Source organism: Malania oleifera, chromosome 10 (genome assembly GCF_029873635.1).
Source record: "Malania oleifera isolate guangnan ecotype guangnan chromosome 10, ASM2987363v1, whole genome shotgun sequence".
NCBI lineage: Eukaryota > Viridiplantae > Streptophyta > Magnoliopsida > Santalales > Ximeniaceae > Malania > Malania oleifera.
In genome coordinates, this window is record NC_080426.1 from 27,595,827 (window position 1) to 27,619,606 (window position 23,780).

The window sequence follows — 23,780 nt, forward strand, 5'->3', positions numbered from 1 at the left end:
ATCTGTCCATGGAGTAGGCATAACCGAACCACGTAAAAATTTATGTCTCGTCTTTATTTATTTTCTACATTTTTATAACAATAGATTATTAAAGAAATTTATCCTTAAAAAGACTAATAAGGGGTTACGTGGAAGAGTGTGATTGGAGGGAGTAGGCGCGTCTATGGCTATGTGCTCTCGGAGTTTCCAAAGCGTTATTAACGAAAGAAAGATACTTTGCTGTTTCTGGAAGGTTCCAGGTGTTTCAGGTTTTTTCAACAACAGTAGCTAAACCATTCTCTTCAAACCCATCAGCACAAGCTGCTTCTCGTTCTTCATTTTCCATCAGCAGATTTCCCCTCTCTCTCTCTCTCTCTCTCTCTCTCTCTCTCTCTCTGTAGCCTTCTTCCTCGTTTTGTGAATTTTGTATTCTGGCAGGAAAATGAGGTAAGCTCCCAACTCCATAGGTTTCATTTTTCGAAGAGGCTGTAGGGTTATTGATGTCTGCTTGTATTGGTTATTTATCTGATTTTTGTTCTGCTTTACTTACGAAGTTGTCTTTTGAGTTATGGGTCATTGTTCATTGGGTATGATGCTAGCTATTGCAGGGTGTTTTTGAACTGATTCTGAATCACTCCATTTCTGATTTTGAGCTTCTTTTATATCTATAATCGTGGTCTTTGTTTGAGTTTGTCCTAAATAAAAGCTTTTATTCTTATTATTTTTTATTGAGTGTTTTTTGGTTATTTCTTGTGAAGGAACGTCTTGTAGGAGGATGTTGTCCAACAAATTTGTTATTCTTTAATGAAAAGCAAATTTTGTTTGCGTCAAAATGTTAGGGACAGGGACTATATATATATTGGTACTTGGTAGAATCAAAATCGGAATTTAGGGGGAACCAATATGCACAAAAAGGATTCTCTTCTGGTTATTGTACATCTATTGGAGATTACAGAGTGGAATATGGATCTATGGCTCAGTCTCTGTGTGAAATGGTGTGAATCAAGCCCTTGGCTTTCTTTGTTGGTTTGTTTGATGTTTTTTCTTTTTCTTTTTTTTTTCTTTTATTTTTTATTGTTTCTGTTTTGTTTAGGATGATTTCTTATTCTCCTTTTTGTACGTTCTGTATTCTTTAATGAAATCTTGTTCTCATGTTATAAAAAAATGATGTGGATCAAGTCTTTTACAAGAGTTAGATTGTTCTTTGCTTTCTCGCTTTTTTAATTAATTTTTTCCCAGTAGCGCCTATGCATCAGAGTTCTGTTTTTCATGAGGACTAAACATGGAGAAGTAGATTGTCATTTTGCTGGGATTGGTGGTGGGAGAAGAAAGTTTCATAGGATATGCCATGGCTGGAAACTAGGTAGGAGATCACTTCAATTAGGTGTTGCATCCGGGATTTTATTTATTTTGGGTGTTGTTTTTCTTTGTAACAAAGTGCAGATGGTAGATATCTATGCTCTAGATTGGGGGGAAGGGGGCAGAAGTGCAATTTTTAGTATCATATTATAATAGTTATATAAGGAGAAGAAGATTAACAATAGTAAGGAGTGCTCTCTCTCTCTCTCTCTCTCTCTCTGTGCAATAGTCAGGTTTACTGTGATACCCTCACTTCTCAATCCCATGACGATTGTTGGGGGAAAAATTGTGTGTTTAATAAGCTCGGGTAATCTAACTGCCAAGCAACTTGGTCATGCATTTTGGGCTAGTTGTGGACTAGTAAGCTTGGCCCAGGGTGTTGCAATGGTATTTGAGCTTACATCAGCTAAAAAATGTGTGGATCAAAGTGCTATGCAGAATGAAATGATGCACCAAGTAGTTGGAACTGAAATAGCAGCATTATAAATTTATTTTCAATGCACTCCCCACCCCACCACCGCATTCACACGTGCACAAGCACTCTTATCTTTCTCCTCTCTCCTTTCGTTTTTTGAGGTTTGTGTATTTTTTTTTTTTTCTAACCCCCAATGATTTGCAAAGTTTAGGGAATTCCCAATCATGACTGGTGTACATCAAGGATTTGTTTTGAGCCCTTATGTTTTTATTAATAATGGATGAAATTACTAGATGTATCTAAAATGAGGTTTCATAATGTATGTTGTTTGCAGATGATATTGTGTTGGTTGATGAAACTAGGGGTGGAGTAGAATTTAAGTTGGAATAATGCAAAGAAGCTTTAGAATCTAGAGATTTTAGGATAATTCGAAAGAAGATAGAAAATATGGAATGCAATATATGGTAAGGAGAATATTGGATAAAATATTTAACTTGTTGATCAAAAAAATTAATAGAACTACTGGATTTAGATATTTTGGATCTATTATGCAAGTTAAGTAGAAATGAAGAAGATGTTTTACATAGAGTTAAAGTTGGGTGGGCAAAAAATAGAAAAGTGTTTCACCCATTTGGGTTTACTCAAGTGGTAAGTGTGAAGTTGGACTTTGATCATCCCAAGGTCCTAGTTTGATCCCTCACTTGTCGTTTGCTTGGTGAATTATGAGGGATGTGTTAATGGACAGGTGGCAATGATTCGTACCCCGGTTTGGTGCCACTTGGGTCGGTCCGAAGGGCTTGACTAGGTTGGAGTATTGGATCATTAAAAGAAAGTATAGAAGTGATTTGGATGTGTTGTATGATCATAGAATACCTCAAAAATTAAAAGGAAAGTTTTATAGGATGACAATGAGACCAATTATGCTATGTAAATTAGAATGTTGAGTGATTAAAAAAAGAACATATCCAAATAGTAGAAATCACATAAATGAGAATGTTAAGGTGGATGAGTGGTATAACTTTAAAAATAGATAAATTAAGAAATAAACATATTCGTGGTAAGTTAGGCACAACACATGTAAAAGATAAGATAAGGAAGGGCAACTTAGATGGTTGCTAAATAGTGCATCAGTTAGGAGGAGTGAGCTAGTTATAGTTAGTGCCACTAGCAAGGATAGGGATAGGCCTAAAATAAATTGAAATGAGATAGTGAGTAAGAACCTAATAAGTCTTAAATTATCAGAGGAAAATGATTCATGTAGCCGGTCCCACCTAGTGGGCTTAAGGCTTGGTTGGTTCATTGTTGTTGTAAGCCCCTAGTCCGTGTTTCATGTTACTTGTCTTTTTCTCCACCCTCCCCTAATTCAAAGTGGGTGATGGCATCAAGCTGCAGTTTTAGGAGGATGCTTGGGTAGGCGAGGGCTTGTTGGAGTTGATGATGCCTGGCTCATCTAAAGTTTCTACCCTTAGGCCTTAACAATGCACCCATCAATGCCTTTTTTCTTCCAAGGGGGGTGCTCCCCTTGTTATTTTAAGAGACTTGTCTCGGCATTTTATGTCATTTCATTGTTAGTTGGTGTCTTGTTTTGTCACTTAGTATTTGTACTGGTAATGGTTTCAGATTGTCACATGCTTTCTAATTTTTATTACAGTTATGTTTCATGGATGTGATGAGTTATCATGAATGTAATGCATGTAATATGTGGATTTTTTGTCCTAATAATAGGGAACAAAGTGAGGTCAAACAATTTGCATGGATTTCTTAAAAATGAATTGATCACTAACTCAGTCCCATAAGTTCTGATATTTTGAGTTTGATTTTGATAGTATTCCTAGTATGAGAAAATTACAAGTTGAGTGTGAGTGCACAATGCACATGCTGATTGTAAACTCAATTCATTTTACATGAATGGAGTTACTTACTATATTAATCCATGCACCTGTTCACCCATTGCAGTCGGCACCCTAGTGTGAAGTGGGCACAGAGATCTGACAGGGTGTATCTCACCATTGATTTGCCCGATGCCAAGGATGTAAAGCTCAAGCTTGAACCAGAAGGGAGGTTTATTTTCTCTGGCACGAGAGATGGTTTCCTGTATGAGGTTGACATTGAATTGTTTGATAAAATCAATGTCCAGGTAAAGTAATATGCACTAGAATCAAATAGAATTCTATGCCTGAGTGGTTTTGGTAGCTAAAATTGCATAATTTTGCAGGAGAGCAAGTATAACGTTGGCGTGAGAAACATTGTCTATGTTATAAAGAAAGCAGAGAATAATTGGTGGAGTAGGCTAATAAAACAGGAAGGAAAGCCTCCTGTCTTTCTCAAAGTCGACTGGGATAAATGGGTGGATGAAGAGGATGAAAATGGTAAGTAATGTGGATTTTCTGTGAGTTCTTTCATAGCTCTACGTGGAATTTAGTTTTATTGATGGAATTTACTTTGCACTTCCTGTTGACATTTTAACAGAGAAAGCTGGCATGGACTTTGATGACATGGATTTCTCAGTAAGTAACTCGTTAAAGAAATTAGGAAGTTTTTTCTTTGCTTCCAATGTATAGGATTTAATGTTAGAAAGGGGGAAAAACGTTAAATTCATTAGTTTATAATTAAGTTGCTGTTATCAAATTTTACTCAGGTTCCCATGGTCTGATCCTTGCAATTTGTTGGCGTATTGTCATTAGCATGATGATTTTAGAAACGGTTTATTTTGCTCATTGGTTTCCTAGCATAAAAATCTACTATGAAAAAGAAAATGATCCAAGCTCCTATTGTGGACATTCATCCCTTATAGAGGGTATCCTTTTAGGTTTGTAAAATAGATTTACATAAATGGCCAAATGTGCCTCCTCCACCCCCAAACCCAACCTACTGTTTATTTACATCTAAATCCTATGGACACACACACACAGACACATTATATAAATATAATGTCTGTGTCTGTGTCTGTGTGTCCATAGGATTTAGACCTAAATAAACAGTAGGTTGGGTTTGGGGGTTGGTTTGGTTTTTTTAGGGAGGAGGGGGCGCTGGGGTTGGTGATGTTTGCCTTTCTGGTCCTAGTGGTTTCTATTATGTTCCAACTGTAACTTGAGGAAAAATTAGTAGACAAATTCTATAAACTACTTGCATAGAGAATAATAAGGAAAAAAGAAAAAAAAATAGTAAGAAGCCCAAAACCAGGAATAGCAATTAGTTCGACCCTTCTAACTTTTAATGTATATATATATATATATATAATGTCTGTGTCTGTGTCTGTGTGTCCATAGGATTTAGACCTAAATAAACAGTAGGTTGGGTTTGGGGGTTGGTTTGGTTTTTTTAGGGAGGAGGGGGCGCTGGGGTTGGTGATGTTTGCCTTTCTGGTCCTAGTGGTTTCTATTATGTTCCAACTGTAACTTGAGGAAAAATTAGTAGACAAATTCTATAAACTACTTGCATAGAGAATAATAAGGAAAAAAGAAAAAAAAATAGTAAGAAGCCCAAAACCAGGAATAGCAATTAGTTCGACCCTTCTAACTTTTAATGTGCAAGTTCATGTGGCAAAGTGGGTTTGCTTTCTAGCAGACCTGGGTTTTCATTGCTGACTGAGGTGAATATTGTGCAGAAGTTGGGCATGGGTGGGGATGATTTTGATATGGATGAATCCAAAGAAGATGAAGGTTAGAACTTTTATTCGACACCATCTTCTCCCTTGTATAATTTCTTACTGTTTTCTTTCTAAATTTTTATTCACTCACTGATGGGAGTAATCAGATTAGTTCAGCAACCCAGCTCATTAACTATCTTCATTGTGCATGTAATTTTTTTTGTTTTTTTTCAATAGTCTTACTCTTATAAGCGGAGTCTGGGATGAGTGAATCATTATTTTCGCCTATTTATAATAGCTTAGAGATTTGAATTGGTATATTGGTGTGGCTTGGAATGTGCAGACTGGACCGAAGCAGAAGAGAAAGAAAGCAAAGAAGCAGCAGCAGAACCGAATGCAGAGGTGGCTGAGGCGGCTAAGGCTTGACTGCCTTGGGAAGATACGAGTGCAAGGTTTTACCTTCTTATGTGTGGTATCGGTTGCACCACCTATGTTGCCATGTTAGAAGTTTGTGGTTAGGACGTTTTGGTAGTCTTGAGTTGGATTGCTATCACACTTGTTCCCTCTGGAATGTGAACTTTGTAAAAATTAACCCTTGGTCAGATGAGCACATGAAATATTTTCCAAAATATATTTAATGCTATGTGGGCTGGTAGAGTGAAAACTCTTTCCAAAGAATCATTAGGTGAAATATTTTTTTAAAATTGGTTAAAAGATAGTGTTAGTGTGTATCTTAGGACAGTACTTGGCATCGTCCGTACATGCGCACATGTGCATAACATGGATTGTAGAGTGTTAGTGGCGCATTTAAATGGTCCACAATAAGGACTTAGCACTTAGTGCACTTGCATCATTATTGTGAGATCATGACCAGATAACTTAAAATTAATTTTATATTTTTTATAAAATCATGTTGACAATTAAGGAGACACAAAGGGTGACTAGGTTGAGTTAGAAGATTTTGGAGTACTATGTTCATAGAATGGTTCAACCAAGGTGCGATCGAGAAATCTTTGGTCGACTATGCTATCAATTGTGCGCATAAATTTTCTAGAGTTTGTTGATTAAGTTGCGATCAAGAAATTTTGGAGGTGCGATTAGGTTGATGCACATAATGCTTTGAACAGTTGCGACTATTTATACTTTGTAACTTTTGGGAAAAGGCATAATTTTGTTTATTTAAAGATAGAAATAACACCACAAAATATATAGAGAAACTCATCATTCTCTCCTCTTTCTCATATAAAGTTTTCACAATTTTTATTTTTTTCAAATTTGAGTTTTGTTTTTATGTTGAAATACAATTTTAAAAATTTATTTTAGATTCTTTTAAGGGTGTTTGTGATTGGTTTTCGTTTGTGTATAACATAAATTGATTAGATTATATTTTGGGCTTCATTAATATTTTGAAAACATATTTGTTGACTCTCTGGTGGAGATAAATAATGTTTTAAGGAAAGCATTTTATGTTTTGCAACATTTTCTTATTTTAATTTTTAGAAAGATCTTTAAATCAAATCAAATGAAGAGCTTAGCAAATTGCTTCCTCACCTCACGGTCCTCGTCTATAGGCTGCGACTTGCAAGTGCCAGTGTGTGACTGTATGCCATACGCCATATATTTTATATTTTATATGATCTATTTAGGCTCCATTTGGAATTCAAAAAATATAAGAAAAAAATATATCAAGGAGCCCGTATTTTTCATGTTTGGTTATAAAGAAAATAAAAAATATATTAAATTTATGAAAAATTAATTTTATACATCACTAAAATTTAGGTTTTTTTATTAGTTGTTAGTCATATGAAAATAAGCTCTCATTTTTCATAATATCTAATAGTGGAGGAGAATATAAGGGAGGATGAATTTTTTAAAAAAATTTCTTTCATTTTCTGTCGTAAAATTTTTAATCCGAACAGACCTTTACTGGTCTGCTAATTCAGCAACTGAAATTAACAAATTCTCATACCAAATCAAAATCATAACAATCAAACTTTATATTATTCTCTACCGAATTGATCCATCCAAATTCAGTCACTGAATCAATAAGTTATAATCAGTTAGTTCAGTTAATACCAAATACTGCTCTCCCTAATCACGTAGGCTTAGATGAGATCATCAAAGAAAAGATACATGGAGCAGATAGTCAAACTTCTTTTTTTGATTAATGCTGCTATATGGACTTGTGATGTACTCTTGTTCTTAAACATTTTTTTTTTATTTATTATATGACTCAACTCATCAATGAGAATTTATCAAGATTTTCCATCAATGTTTAAGAATATTTATTCTGTGAACCAAAAGAAAATAAAAACATTTACTTATTTTTTTGATACCATAATCATAATATTTTTGAAATAATGATGCCCTTACAATAATTATATTATTTCATTATCATTAAAGAAGATTAATTGTGTAAAAGGAAAAAATGTGATAGTAAATATGAGAATAAAAGATATTTTTATGGATAATTAAAAACATTCTTTTGGGTCAAACCCTAAATTAGAGAAGTTTGAAACCCTAAATTTAATTTTTTTTTTAATTTCAAACTATATACAAAATTATATTTAATTTCATTTGAATCTACACAAAATTAAATTTAAAACTTGAAATTTATGTTATCAGTGTGAGTGTTGTACATTTTTTTAAAAAAATTTGAAAGTAAGAAGAAATGCAATGATTGTTTTTTTTTTTTGAAGTGAGAAAAAACGCAATGAGGCTAGTGCAGTGGATCAGTTTGTTTAAATGGACAAGTACTCAAACTAAAATGAAAGGGTCATGTGATATATATAGGCGACCATGAGACTAGCTCAAGGCATTTTGTTGATTAAAAGATATATATATATATATATATATATATATATATATATATATATGTTGTTGATAATAAATTAAATTTTTTATTACATTTAAATGTAATGATACTTTAGAGAAATAACAAAAAATATAAGAATCATTGAAAATAGGAAAATATTACAAGAATGAATTATAGTAAAGAGATTACTGACTAAAGTATAGAAATCTATTGTTCTAAAATCGAATTTACCACCTTTAATAATGTACTAGGTACTTGACGTCTGTCTTTAGAATTCAATAGCCTATACTATTGGTAGGTGTTAGCTTTGGTGTATTCCCGAGAGGGAGGGGGGTTGAATTGGAATTTAAATTTTTTCCTAAGTTTGACCTAAATAGCAGCAATACATTCACAACCTAGAACTTGTCCATGTAGTTCCAAATGTGTAAATAAATATAACGTGCGGAAATTAAAATCATACGCAACATTCACCAACTATAACATACATGTGCAGGAATGTAAATTGTAGAAAGATAAACAGTGCACACGAAATATGTTATCGGGGTTCCGCCAATTGTGCCTACGTCCTCGCCTCTAGTTCGCAAGTTCAAGGATTCCACTAATGGCTCACTTAACGGGTGGAGCTGCACCTAATACAATCAAGTCAATTAGCACATGGCTGACCTCAATCTTTACAAACTCTCCTTGTGGGGCGGAAAAGACCCTAGGTCAAATTCACAGGGCTGACCCCAACCTTTACACAATCCTTATTGGGCTAGATTACCGCCCCCTTAGGTCACGCCTGGAAATATAACAATATGTTCACTCAAATGGTACAATGATTATGCTTTCATGTAAAACAGATATGTACCCAAATATGCGCAATCACATACACATCAATAATGTAGGTCATGTAAGCTCAGTGATACAAATAGTTGTGCTAACAACACTCAATATGGTATAATCAGTGATATGTTCAAGAGTGTTCAAAACAAGCAGTATCTTGGAATCTAAGCAAAACACAGTTCAGTAGCAAATTAATATTCCAAAGATATGAATATGATAATCAAATTAGTTCAAGAAGATTTTCCTCAATGAAATAAGCACAATACTAACTTGAAAATATTTTACTTGTTTGAAAATATCTTTGCACAACTAAAAACAAAACTATTGGACACTTACAATAATAATGCAAATATCCAAAGCTTACTAGGTTATCTTAACACAAGATTTATAATATAAAAATATGTGGGATAAATGTCACGACCTACTCATTTTTCACATTTTTTTTTTATAATAATATCAACATCATACATCCCAACTCAGCAGGTCACCATCCACCTGGACCCGTGGGTACCGGGGATTTAACAGAACATACAGTAGAAGCCCTAACAGTAGAAAACATACAATAATGTACATCTCAATACCATATATTACAATATACCAGAGTTGCTATAGTCCACAGTATTTCCATGTATACACCCCAAAATAAATCTAGGAACATTTCCCACCAAATCTAATTGTCCCTACAAAACTTACCCTTCAAAAGGGCAGATACACAACACTAGCTCAGCGAGGCTTTTCCCGCTCACCTATCTGGGGCTCTTGAAAAGTTTATAAGATTTAGGGGTGAGACACCTTTCAGTAAGGGAAATAAACTAATACCAGTGTGTGGCAACATGAGTATTTTGTGTTCTACGTATATCATGTATAACATATTCAATACTGTTTATCAAATCTGGAAAAACATATGTATATCAAAACATGGCAGAACATACTGCATTTCATAAGCATATCTCATCTCATATCATAATAATAATAACATAAAAACAATCCTGGTAGGTTAGCTGGCTTTTGTCATTTATTACCTCCACATGACTGGGTTGTGTGGCTCGAAGGCGAGACCTGACAATGGTTGGCCGACCACTGCCAAGTCAAACAATAGTTTGTAGGTTCGATGAGTCTGCCAGACCTGGTCCGTACACCAGGGGCAATCAACACACTTCTTATAAACCACATCGACCATCCAATCTCACACCACTCTGTACAGCGGTGTTAACACAGATAACATTATCACGAAGACCGTGGACACATAGCAACGGTACCGTGCAAGTGCAAGCCTAGACCAAATCAACCAGGTTCTGATATCATATAATATATTCTAAAACGGTGATACATGGATATCTCATATCATTAATTTTCACATCAATCATATCATTTCGCATATATACGTGTATCATGAAAATCATCGGCCCGTACGCCGGTATTACACATTTTATCATAGCTCGACCCGTACGTCGGCAAAACATAGCACAGCTCGTACGATGGCAAATCACAGTCACATAGCACGGCCTGTACGCCGGCAAACATAGTACAGCTCATACGCTGGCAAATCACAGTCACATAGCATGACCCGTACGCCAGCAAACATAGCATAGCCCGTACGCTGACAAATCACATCACATAACACGACCCGTACACCGACAAAACATATAAAATCTCGGCCTGTACGCCGATTTTCCATCATAGAAATCCATATCAACCACATTCCCAAAAAATAGTATTTCACAACATTTTTACTCATGCCACACAAATGGATTTTCACATATTCAACATATGATCATTTTCACAGTATTTTGCAAATATAAATCATATATATAAATATATTTATTTTTCTTGAAACCAAATGTTATATATACATATACATGCATTTTTTCAAAACAAAACTAGCTTAGTTTATCCCCTTACCTGATTCCTGGAAAGCCCCTAATAAAACTGCCTCGCACCGTAGGGTTCCTAACTCAACACCCTGAAAATAAAAACTCCTAGTATTAAAGTTAAGTATTTTCGTATGTACAACATTTTCTATAACTACCACTAAATCAAATTTGGCTTAAAAGCCTTACCTCAACTTAGGGATGATTCCCTACATTCCCAATTCAACACCCCTGGAAACAACATTGCCTAGAATTAAAGTTCAGTATTTCTAAGCGTATAACACTTTTTACAACTGTCACAAATCCAAATATTGAGTAAAAAGCATTACCCTGGATTTGGGATGGTTTCCACCTTACTTTCACCAACGATCCGCTCCCGCAGATTTGGAAAGAACTTTCCTAAGAGCGTCGTGGTGACCTCGGATTGTCGATCCGACAGAAATTTGGCCCGAAATCGACAAAAGAAAGAGGGAGAACCGAAGAAGAGAGAGAGAGAGAGAGAGAGAGAGAGAGAGAGAGAGAGAGAAAGAAAGAGTTAGCTTCTTAGAGAAGCTTAAAAATCCAGATTTCCATATTTATAAAACAAGGGATTTCGTCGATGAGACACGTCACCTCGTCGACGAGTCCTTCATTAAATTCGTTGACGAAATTCAGGCTGCCTCAGAATCTCTCTCGGTATTTTTTCGTCGACGAAGCCCTGTGTTCGTCGACGAATTTTCTTATGCACTCATCGACAAGGCCCTGTATTCGTCGACGAGTTCTGGCCATTTCCTTGAAATTATGGTTATCCTCCAAAATGTGATGTCATCGACGAGTCTACGACCTCCTTCTATTTCCGGTTTCCATTTCTCTTCCTTTTATTATTTAAATCTCATTTTTATTCAGGTCATTACAATAAACCTAAGCTAAACTCCCCAAAAACAATATCTCAATCACACAAGTAAGTGAGAGTATTTAGCACTATCTAGCAATTACAAGCACACTTACTAAACTCTTACAATACCAAGATTTATCAAAAGAATGAGTATTTGAAGGTATTTGAGTAAAGTGAGATTTTGAAATAGAGAGGATTTTTGGATAATGATTTTTTCTAATCCTTTTTTTAATCCTCACAAATGAACACATATTTATAGGCTAGGTCAAAAATATAATTGTTTAGGACCTATTGGGTATTATTAGAAAAGTTAAAAAATGTTTAAACATAATTTACCCAAGATAACCCGTATTTACCTCAGTTAAAAACTTTTTATCTCGGCAAGGTTCAGGTGGTTGAATCGTGGTTCGGTCGCTCGAAAAGACTTATTTAAAAAAGCTTTTAAAAACAGTTTGGTAGCCCGAGTGAAGGTTCAGTAGCCCGAAAAAAAGTCAGAAACATTTGTTCGTTGGTTCGCGTGCTCGGTCCTATGTTTGGTTAATCGAACCATCCAATTCGGTCGCCTGAGTCCTATTTTGTACATGATCGTTCGAGCGCCCAGGTAGTTGAAAAGGAACCTGACATAGGTTCGAGTGCCTGAGGGAGATACGCTCAAAATATGTTTGGTCGCCCAAAACATGGTCAAATTGTTGACTTCTCAACAGTTCGGGCGCCCGAGGTGATTTGTTCACCTAGGGTTCGGTTACCCGAGCTCTCTCATACTTTCCCTATTTTGTCCAATTTTATTTCAATTCTTTCCCCTGATAATGTAAGTGATTATGGGGACTTTGTGCACAATGTGTAGGAACTTAGGGTCTTTTCAAGTATGCCCAAAAACCTGGCGGTCTTTTTAAGCTTACAAAACCTACATGCATGACATGCATAGATTATTATAGACCGTTTCTCCTAATTAGTATTACAAACCCTCATTGAATTAAAATGAATTACAACATGAAAGAAGTCTTCAGGGTCTTTAGACTTTGAGTTTTCATGTGTCATTAGTTGATATGCTAATTATATACCTGCACACAAACTCAAAAGTCATCAAATACCAAGAGTATTTGTCATTATCAAAACTGGGTGTGGCCTATAAGGTCAACAGTAGGGCTACAATACTATTGGTAGGGCTGCAAATGAAGCAAGTTGCAGTTCTGAAATTCAGCTCATTAAGAGCCCATTCAGACTTGTTCAGTATATAAACAAGTGATTTCCAAGCCCAATTTTGTAACTCGTTTAATAAATGAGCTAAACCTAAATATAAATGAGTTCAATTGGTTTGGACACATGAGCAACTCAATTATAAACTCATTTAATAGATTTGAATGAGAATCATTTATAGGCTAGTTTAACAAGATCAAAGTAGACATGACTTGCTAAACTATAGTGGCTTAAAAGTAAGGCTATCTCAAGTTCCATGACCTGAATTAGTGATTAAGCTAGTGAGAAACACTCTAAAGCAATACTAGTGAGAACTTAATTTTCACCTTTTTACCTAATAAATTTTTTTATCTTTTTAAATGAAAAAATCCAAAAGAACCAAAACATTGTGAGCATCTTAGTAGCTTGGTTCTATAAAGGCTCGTGAGCTTGTTCATTGGCATAATAAACAAAGCTTGAGCAAGTATATTAAAGTTTGATATGAAATTAGCTCAAACTCGAGTTCGGTTAAAAATTTAATGAACAAGCTTGAGTAAGGCAAAGCTCAGCTTATTTTGGCTCGATTCATTTGCAACCCTAACTACTAGTAAGCTGCACACTAAACCATAAGCTCACAAGCTGAACCCAATCCTAACATAAACTAATATGTTATCTAGAAAAAAGAAAACGAGAGAAGATGGTAGCAGTGTTAGGAGAAGTGTTGGAAGGTCAAATATATCTCCAATGTCATGAACTACACCTTTCCATAGGTACTGCTGGAAGGTGTTACATATGAATTAAATTCATTGTATTAAGTACTAAAAAATTGAAAACTAAACCTTGTAAATAATTTAATAAAAAAATTAACTATTGCTGCAAATTAAAATTGGTAATAGCCAGCTATTGTTTTAAAACAAAATTAGAAACTACCAACCATTTAACGCAATTGATTACTAAAAAATCGATTAAACAATGCTATAAAAACTAAGAGACAAGTCTCAAAATTTAAGTTCTGTTATTGCCAAAAATCGAACAGCTTTCATGAATCATCTTTCGACCATGACCACCTGAAAAGAACCAAACGTAGATGGATTGGAGGCCCTAAGGTGTACTGTGGAGGATCACTCTGATGCCTAAGTTATGAACTGCGGGTAGTTTCAGGTTGCAATAGTAATAGAAAAGTGAGTCAGAATGAGATGCCTACCTCCTCTCAGAGTGCCCTTTTATAGTGGTGGAGGTTGACCCTCCTTCAATTTAGCATTTATGGGTGCATTATTGCGTTTATGGGGGTTATGGATAATTTAAAGGCATTTATGCAGGGGGTTTTAATAGCGATTTTATAACTCTTTTCCCTCATGAATGTGCCTATTGACTTTAGTATGTCAATTGTGCAGGGGTGTTAATGGTGGTTTCATAACCGTATCCCCTCATGAATGAGCCTATTATTTGGGTATATTAGTTGTCCCCCTTACTCTCGAATTTTTGAAACAAGTTTCTTTTATTAGAGAGTGTTTCGAGGTCCGCAATATAAGCTTCCATTGTAATCTGAGCTAGTTACTGAGCATCCAACTTAATTTGAGTGTCTTTGTTGAGCCGATTACCATACGAGTTGGCTCGATCTGAGCCGTTTGCTTCCTTGTTTGGCTCAGTCCGAGTAGACTACGTCATTGTTCGAATCAATCCAAGCATGTTGCTTCAGTGTTCGGCACAATCTGAGCTAGTTGCTTCACAATTCGACTCAATCCAAGACGGTGCTTCACTATTCAAGTCAATCAGAATTAATGCCTTCACTTGCTCATATGGTTGCTTCAGTGTTCGACTCAATCCGAACTAATACCTTCACAGTTTGGCTCAGATGGTTGCTTTAGTTTTTGGCTCAATCTGAATCGATACCTTCACTATTTAGCGCAATTCGAGTCGGTTGATTCACTCTTCGACTCAATTTGAGCTCGTTGCTTCACTTTTTGGCTCAATCTGAGCATGTTGCTTCACTCTTTGGCTAAATCCAAACTTCACAATTTGGCTTTATTTGAGTTGATACCTACACTATTCGGCTCAATCCAAACCCATTACTTCACTCTTTGCCTCAATCCAAACTCCACAATTTAGCTTAATCCAAGCCAATACCTACACTATTAGGCTAAATCTAAGCCAATATGTTCACTTGGTGTTCTTCACATGTTCTTCATGTTTCTTTCGTATTCCTCATATGTTCTTCAATATTTCCTAAAATAATTTTCCTTTTGATCTTATCTAACGAGTAAACGTGTTAATTTGTTGTTATCCTTCATATAGGAACCTTAAAAGAATGGAAACTTCTTAGGCTCAATCTTCAATGGTAGTTAGTATAAGGAGTGTTAGATTTTGCCTTTCCTCGGATGATCTGTCTTGTCAGCACGGCTTGTATTCAATTCCACACACTATTTGCCTCAGGATACCTACCATCTCAGAATCGCTCCAGCCAGGTCCAAGAGGGCTGCCTACTTGCTGACTATTTTGAGACTGGGCTTAGGCTGCCTTTCCACCCTTTCATTTCTAATTTCTTGTGGTTCTACAACCTATCACCTAGCTAGCTGGCCCCTAACTCCTTCCTTACTCTGGTGTGCTTTGCAGCTCTACTCGTACAAAAAGGTCACCAACCTACAGTCAGGTTATTTCGATCCTGTCATCAGATGAGGAAACATTCTTTTGAAAATTAGGTTTTCTATTTTAACTGCCTCCCAGAATATAAGCTTTTCACCCCTAGCGCCTCTTCCATTCACTAATGGAAGTCTAGGTTATTTTTTGCTTTCATGGAGTTGAACTTTCGCGGACCTCACACTTGGTCAAATCGACAGTGATATACCCTGTAAAAACCCCAAAAAGAGATATAAAATATTAGTGGATTGATTTTCAAAAAAAATAAAAATAAATAAAAATAAATAAAATAAAAAAATAATAAATAATAAATAATAATAATTAATTAATCAATTAATTAATTAACTAATTAATTAATCGGATTTAAAAGAAAAAAATTAATTAATTAAAATTTATTTATTTTTATTAATAAAATATATTATTATTATTATTATTATTATTATTATTACCCTCCTGAAGCTTGCTGAAGCTTCAGGAGATTCAAGTTATGTATATATTATTATTATTATTATTATTACTATTATTATTATTATTATTATTATTCTTCTTCTTCTTCTTCTTCTTTTCTCTTCTTTTCTTTTCTTCTCTATAACTCACTGCAATCTCTCTCTCTCTCCTCACGTTTTCTCTCTCCCTCTCCTCGATTTCGTGATGGATTTTCACCTGATCGAAAATCCAAAGATACCATTGAACTCCATTTGCCGCCGCCATCATTTCTACCGGAGCGGATCGGTGGTAGGAGCGGCGTAAGCGTATTCCTTGGGGTAAGTCATTTTCCTCTTTTTCTTTAATTTCTTGCAAAATATAAGCCCAATTGACGAACGGACACTACCACGAGAATCTAGGGATGATTCTCTACAAGTCTAGTGGGACGGAATTCTCGTGGGGGTGTCGGACCAAAACCCCAAATTTGGGGTGCGGCATTAAAAGGCTTATTTTTAATTAATTAGTATTAATTTAGAAATGCTAAAATATTAAGCATATAAGACTGAAGTAGGATTTCTGGAATTTAGGGTCCGGGTGAGCGCCGCGGGGGTAATTTTGGGACCCGCAGGCAAATTTTGAAAAATTAATTAGGGATGTTAAATAATAGTTTAAATATTAATTTGAAGTATATGGAGCCTAGGAAAGACTAGATGAGTATTATTTTGGAGAAATAGATTAATTAATCTGGGGAAAAATGTAAATTGCAGGAGTTAAATTTCGGGCTCCAAGGGCGTGCAATTTTGGGTCATAAGGAATTTCTCAGTAGGCAGGTAAGAAAATAAACTAAAGCAGTAATTTTCCATACAAATTATTATTGATTATGAGTAAATTTATTTTCAGAAAAGCATATGTTATATTGTGTATTACGAATGAAATGTACGATTGGGAAAATACTGTTATGATGATTAAAATGTATATGTATGTATGAGATGTAAGGAATTCACTATTTTAGAATATGAAGTATGACTTTTAACAGCATATGTGTGGCATGAATATTATTTTATGTGAAATGTATTATGATGTGAAAGATTTTATAAACCAAGCATGATTTCAGGTATTATGAAAATATGAGTTATGTTGTGATGGTTTTGACGATTATGTAATAAATGATGTATTTTCAGTATATATATATACCTGAAACAATTTTGACGCGAGGCCATATATTTATGTTATCGGTATGAGGCCGTATTTATGTTATTGGCACGAGACCATGTATTTATGTTATCGGCACGAGGCCGTATTTATGCTATCGGCACGATGCCGTATTTATATTATTGGCGCGAGGCCATATTTACTATGATTTTGGAGCGAGGCCATATGTATGATTTCGGCGCGAGGCCGTATCTATGATTTTGGCATGAGGCCGTAATGATGTTACGTGTGATCATGTATTATATGTTTTCACAATCAGGATGTTAGTTTAGTTCAGACCAGTAGCTCGGTACCGTAGCTATGGGTTCATTTTGGCACGAGGCCTTATTAATGCTACCGTCCCACGAGGGGATGGGAGATGGATAGTCGATGTGGCTTTCAGTAGAGTGTGGACGTCCACCTGGCAGTCCGGACCAGGGTGTGGCGGGCTCATCGTACTTACAGACATATTTGATTCGGCAGTGGTCGGCCAGCCATTGTCGGGTCCCGCCTTCGGGTTGTGCAACCCGTCATGGGGGGTAATACATGACACCAGCTAGCTAGTCATCCTGGATTTGTTTTCAGTACTACAGTTATAACAGATGATTTTATCTATGATATGATTTATTAACAGATGTGAAAATATATGTTTACCCAGTACGATATGATTATGTTTATAGAATTATGAAATGTACTGTATACGTACAAATGCATTAAATATTCATGTTGCCACACAGCTGTATTTAGTTTATTTTCCCTTACTGAGAAGTGTCTCACCCCCAAACTTAATTAATTTTTCAGGAGCTCCTAAGAGACTAGCGGGTCAGGGCCGCCGTTGAACTAGTGAGATTACCCTTTGAGAAGGGTAAGATTTTGTAATAGCGTCAGAGTTATTTTGTGTTTGACCCTAGAGATATTTTGATGTATATGAGGATATATAGAATGCTATGGTATTATGTTTTATGATTGGATGTTTAAGATTTTATGTTTGGATGTTTAAGATTTTATGTTTACTGCTGTTAGGTTTTCCGCTGTGTTTGACAGGTGTCCCTGCTACCCACGGGTTCGGGTTGACCATTTTATTTATTATGTGATATTTTATGTTAAGAAATTGAGGGACGTTACATACCCTCCCCTTCCCTCCTTATATTTTTGCTTTTCTTGTTTTGCATCTAATCCTGCCACCTTTTCAGCCCGCCAGCGCCACCTGCTCCCCAATTGATCACCTATGGAGCAGGCCATTATTGAGGAGCTCCATCTTGAGGCTTGTCAAGGAATTATTCCTTACACTAAGCTACTCAAGGAGCAAAATCTGATGCACTACGGATTCAGCCCTATCCCATCTAGTCTTGTCACCTTATCTTTCACAGTTCGAATTTATTGCCTTATATGTATGCTTGTGATTTATTCTCCTTTTTTTGCAGACATGGACTGGATTGAATTCGAGTAGACCATTGCCAAGAATAAAAAAAAGAAAAAGGTAGCACTAGGAAGAAGGCTTCCCAGGGTGAATCTTTCGAGGTGGATGATACTCCGGAGGCCACAAAAAGGCTTTTGCACCTCCATCTTTAACTGATGCACTCGAGGGGTTAGGTTTGCATGACTCAGTTGTCTCCGATGCTTCCCTCTGGCGTGCCATACTCCCGGAGGATGCTTATGAGCTGAAGATGACGCTTCCTGAAACCCTCACCTCGACTGCCCATCATGCTACTTACAAAGCAAAGTAATATGTGTATATAAATAAGTTTTTGCATGTCTACCCTGTTTACCTCCCCCCCCCCCCCCTTTTTAGCTTGCAGCGATTAACCCCACCTTGGAGGATAAAGTCATTGAAATGCATAGGGTGTCCTTGGAATCCCGGCAATAGGTAGTAGATTTACAAGTGCAATTGAATGCTAGTGTCGCACGAGAGAAAGCTTTTGTAGACGAGATTGCCCTGATTTGGAACGTGGAAATCTCGGCTACTATTGAATTTGCTATCGCTAGCTATCATAATTCCAAAGAGTTTTAGTAGAATAGAAAGAAAATCAAAGTCCAATCATACCGTGGGGGCTTTCACAGGTGCCAAAAGCAGTTTAAGATGAAGTACCCCAATATTGATGTGTCTAGAATTTGTTCTTCTGGGTATGGGAATGTAAGCTCCCCTCAAGAGAGGAAGGTGATGATGAAGAAGGAGAAGAAGAAGATGAGGCAAAGGATACAGACCATTCTGAGGGACAAGATTTGATTTGTAAAAGTCTTATTATGTAACTGCATCAAATACGATTTTATTCAAATAACATACAAATTATTGATAATATTTCTTTAAGATTTCTAAGTTCCATGTGTTCTAAATCTCCTACCCTGCTAAATACTTTAATATGTATGTTCCTGGTTTGACTTCTATTGCTATCTGGTAAGGTCCTTCCCAATTAGGCTTCAACTTGCCAGGTCCTGGGTTGCTAGGATTGTTTCGGATTTTTCTCAACACCAAATCCCCCAGCTTGAACATTCAAGCTTTTACCGTGGCATGGTAGTATTTTGTCACCTTCTCCTGGTACGTTCCCACCTAGATATGGGTTTGGTCCCACTTTTCGTCTAGTAGATCTAACTCTACTCTGAGCTCCTCATTGTTCCCTTCTTCATCAAAGTGTTGTCTTCACCACAAGGGGATTCCTACCTTGGCACGGATGATCGCTTCTATTCCAAAGGAGAGTAGGAAAGGAATCCCCTCTGTGGCTGTTCGTCAAGTGGTATGGTATGCCCATATGATTAAGGGGAGTTCTTCCACCCACCAACCTTGGCCTATTATAGGTGAGTTTTTAGGTCGTGTAGGATGGTACAGTATGCCCATATGATTGAGGGGAGTTCTTCCACCCACCAACCTTGGCCGATTCTAGGTGAGTTTTCAAGCCGTGTAGGATGGTACGGTTTACATTTTCCACTTAACAATTGCTCTGCGAGTGTGCTACAGACGCGAAGAGCAACTTTATGCCCAAGTCATAACAAAAATCTTTAAAGATATTTTTATGGAATTGTCTCCCATGGTCTCTCAATATTTCCCAAGGCACTCCATATCTACATATGACAAAAGTCCAAATGAACTTTGTGATATTCCGCTCCGTGATGTGAGATAAGACTTCAACCTCCACCCATTTTGTAAAGTAATCTATGGCAACCACGAATAATTTTCGTTACCCCGCTGCTTGAGGCAATGGGCCTAATATGTCGAGCCCCCATTGTGTAAAGGGACATGGGCTAGTCAAGGGAGATAACGTACTAGCAGGTGAGTGGGGTATGTTAACACATCTTTGACATCTATCACACTGTTTCACTAATTATAGTGCATCTTTCCTCATGGTGGGCCAATAATATCCCTATCATAAAGTTTTGTGAGTCAGGGCTCTTACGGCAAGGTGGTTACCATATACCCCTTCATGGATCTCTCTAAATATATACTCTGGTTCTCTGTTCCCTAGGAATTGTAAATATGGCAACGTTAGAGATCGTCAATACAATTCTTTGGCTATTATTGTATATCTTGCTACCTTCTTCCTTAACTTCAATGATTCCTTCCTATCGTCAAGTAACCATACATCTTGGAGATATTTTGCCATGGCAATTCTCCAATCTTCCTGTAATGCCCCAGCCCGTTATATGGCCCTAGAGTGCTACTACACCTATATATTACACCTGTCCCTGATAACATACATATACAACCCGCCCTAAATAGGGACATATGGGTATTTCATACTGATTTGCAATTTCATGCACAGCGGAAAACGTAAACATCCATATGGGAATCTAAAAGACATACCAGATTTTTCTAATTGTATCCTCAAATACATACATCCATACTTAAAACATAATCAGTTCTTACAACCCCAAAAACGTTCCGAACTAGTCTATAGCATATACAAAATAACTTACGTAAGATTAAGACAAAACGACCCTTTCAGGTTCCTCTAGCATCTAGGACCAAAGCCCTGTAAGACCTGAAACAAAGGTTGTATGTTGGGGTGAGACACTTCTCAATAAGGCGGAAGATATTACATCAGTGTGTGACCACATGCATTTATTTCAATTGGAAATAGATACATATAAGGCATATTCTCGATACTGTGATATAGGAGATATATATACATAATTCCTATGAGAGACGGTTTAACATCACAACAAGCGAGAGTCCTTGAGGTTAGAGTAGGGTACAGGCCCATACATTGTATGATCTCTCCGCCCGGTACTCAAACCTGTGAATTTGCCCATTTTAACTTTCAAATCATAAATATGCATATTTAAAATACTGTCTAGCTTAGATACAATAATAATAACTACCAACACATTACCCCTTGGCTTACGGGTTATGCAATTTACTATAGTTCGACCAGTACCACTTGATCCATTAATCTACTAGTGGCTACTTCAATATCCAGCCAACTATCTCGATACCCACACTAAAAATCAAGTGTGGTTGTACTGTATCCAATATATATAAAGCAACAGAATTGCGCTTAATGTTGAGCTTTTTAAGGCTCTCTTATAACGATGAGCTTTTTAGGGCTCAAATAACGGTGAGTTTTTTAAGGCTCTGATATAATGGTGAGCTTTTTTAGGGCTCTAATAGTAATAAATTGCGGTTTCCAAATATCATATATATAATTTACAGTAAAACGAATTAACTTGTTTCACATTCACAAATCACCTATACAATTCCAATATTTTCACAAACTTATACAATCGTATTCTGGCATAAACCAGCACACAACCTCTCGGTTTAACCTTTTTTACGTATATAGCTTGGTATATAACCGGCACCTATTTCAACATTTTTCACATAGCAAAATGAAACTCCAATTCCCATAGTTCATATACGTATTTAAATAGATTTACATATTCCATTTCATATCATATGTCACACCCATTTGATAAAAAATCCACTATATAGTATATAACTCGATAAATAGCATTTAAATGAAAAAAAAAAAAGGGATTCAAGCATCTCCTACGTCAAGATTAATCCAAATAAAGAAGTTTTGAAAATTTTGGAGATCATACGCCAAAACCATTATTTTTACCAAAACCCTAAAATCGTAAAACGGGCATTTTTACCCGGTGAAATTTCGCAAATAAGTAGTCATATCATACGCATAAACATAAGCTAACTTTTTAGAGGTTTAGTATTATAAAAAGATTGATGTAAACAAATCCCCTTACCTAATTCGAAATTTCAAAACACAAACAGATCGGTCCAAAACAACGACCCGGGATCCCCGAAACCTATAAACCGAAGAACAATACTTCAATATTATTCAATCTACTACAGATCTACCGAAACGAAAATGAATTTGGATCCTTACCTTGATTTTAGGGACAATCCCAAAAAATTTTAAAACAACGATCTAATTCTTTATAATTGTAGAGTTTCCTCCCTTGATCCACGCAGAAACTTTCGATCGTAGAAACAGATGATGAACGGTGATGGATTGTAAAGAGAGAGAGAGCGAGAGAGAGAGAGAGAGAGAGAGAGAGAGAGAGAGAGAGAGAAATCGTTGGTTCTAGAGAGAGAGATAGATATTTTGGGTTTTCTTAACCCTTAAGCAACCAGAAATGATATTTATAGTCTTTGACCGAGTCAAATTCGTCGACAAGGTGGCGCCTTCGTCGACGAACCAGCCACTCAGTTCGTGCCTTCATCGACGAACCTCATCCAGATATTTCCTTTAGCTCATTTGGTATTTATTCATTGACAACGTTCTTAATTTTGGCGGCAAAGAACTAAAGGGACTTCGTCGACGAACATACTACCTTCATTGACGAACCCAGCTGCAATTCCCTTTTTACCCTTTTTGTATTTATTTTCCTTATTTACGGGTTTAGGTCTCTACACTTCCTCTTCTTCTATTGTTGTTATGGTGATCTCTTCATAAGTTGGTTTTCCTATTCGCTCTAGGTATACTGCACTCTCCTAGTCTGGCTTTGAGGCTAAGGCTAACTTTGACAGTGCATCAACTTTTGCATTCTCTATTTGGGGAATGTGCTTAATTTTGAATTCTGAAAATGTCTTGATATATTTTAATACTTTTACCAAATATATTATCATCTTTGGTTCTTTGGCTTCAAAATCACCTCTCACTTATTCTACTACCAGCTGAGAGTCATTCAAAACTTGGAGCTTTCTCACTTCAAGGGACATAGAGAGTCACAACCTTACCATTAGGGTTTCATACTCTGCATCATTATTCATCGTTGCAAATTCCAACTGCAATGTGTACTAAACCTCTGATCCATTTGAGGCTATAAGGATCAAGTTTGCAACCCCTCATGTTCCATTAGAGGACCTGTCCGCATAGAGCACCCATACTTCCACATCTTTTGATTTTTCATAGGCTTGTTTGACGATAAAATTGGCTAGAACTTAGGCCTTGATTTCGAGTCTTGGTTTTATAATGGATGTCAAATTCTCCCAACTTGACTGACTAATTTAACATCCTTCCTGATGTTTCTGGCCGTTAAGGGTTTGTTTTAAAGGTGTAACACCTTGAAGAATGGCAGACACTTATCTTTTGAGCAGGAGACAAACCTACTCAAAGATACAATTCTTCTCGTTAAAATTTACACTTACTCCTGCTAAAACACTAAATGCA

At 36.3% G+C, this 23,780-nt stretch overlaps 1 protein-coding gene across 2 annotated transcripts; it reads left to right on the forward strand.

Annotated features, from left to right (window-relative positions):
- The first annotated feature begins 144 nt into the window (after nucleotides 1–144).
- Nucleotides 145–5,971, forward strand: LOC131166433 (co-chaperone protein p23-1-like). Of its 2 annotated transcripts, XM_058124977.1 has the most exons (6): nucleotides 145–426; nucleotides 3,710–3,890; nucleotides 3,969–4,122; nucleotides 4,223–4,260; nucleotides 5,361–5,415; nucleotides 5,686–5,971. In XM_058124977.1, the coding sequence occupies exons 1-6, from the start codon at nucleotides 422–424 to the stop codon at nucleotides 5,766–5,768; spliced, it is 516 nt and encodes a 171-aa protein (XP_057980960.1). In that variant the 5' UTR covers nucleotides 145–421; the 3' UTR covers nucleotides 5,769–5,971. The 2 variants fall into 2 exon arrangements, with proteins under 2 accessions (XP_057980960.1, XP_057980959.1); XM_058124976.1 differs by lacking the exon at nucleotides 5,361–5,415.
- Nucleotides 5,972–23,780: the final 17,809 nt, after the last annotated feature.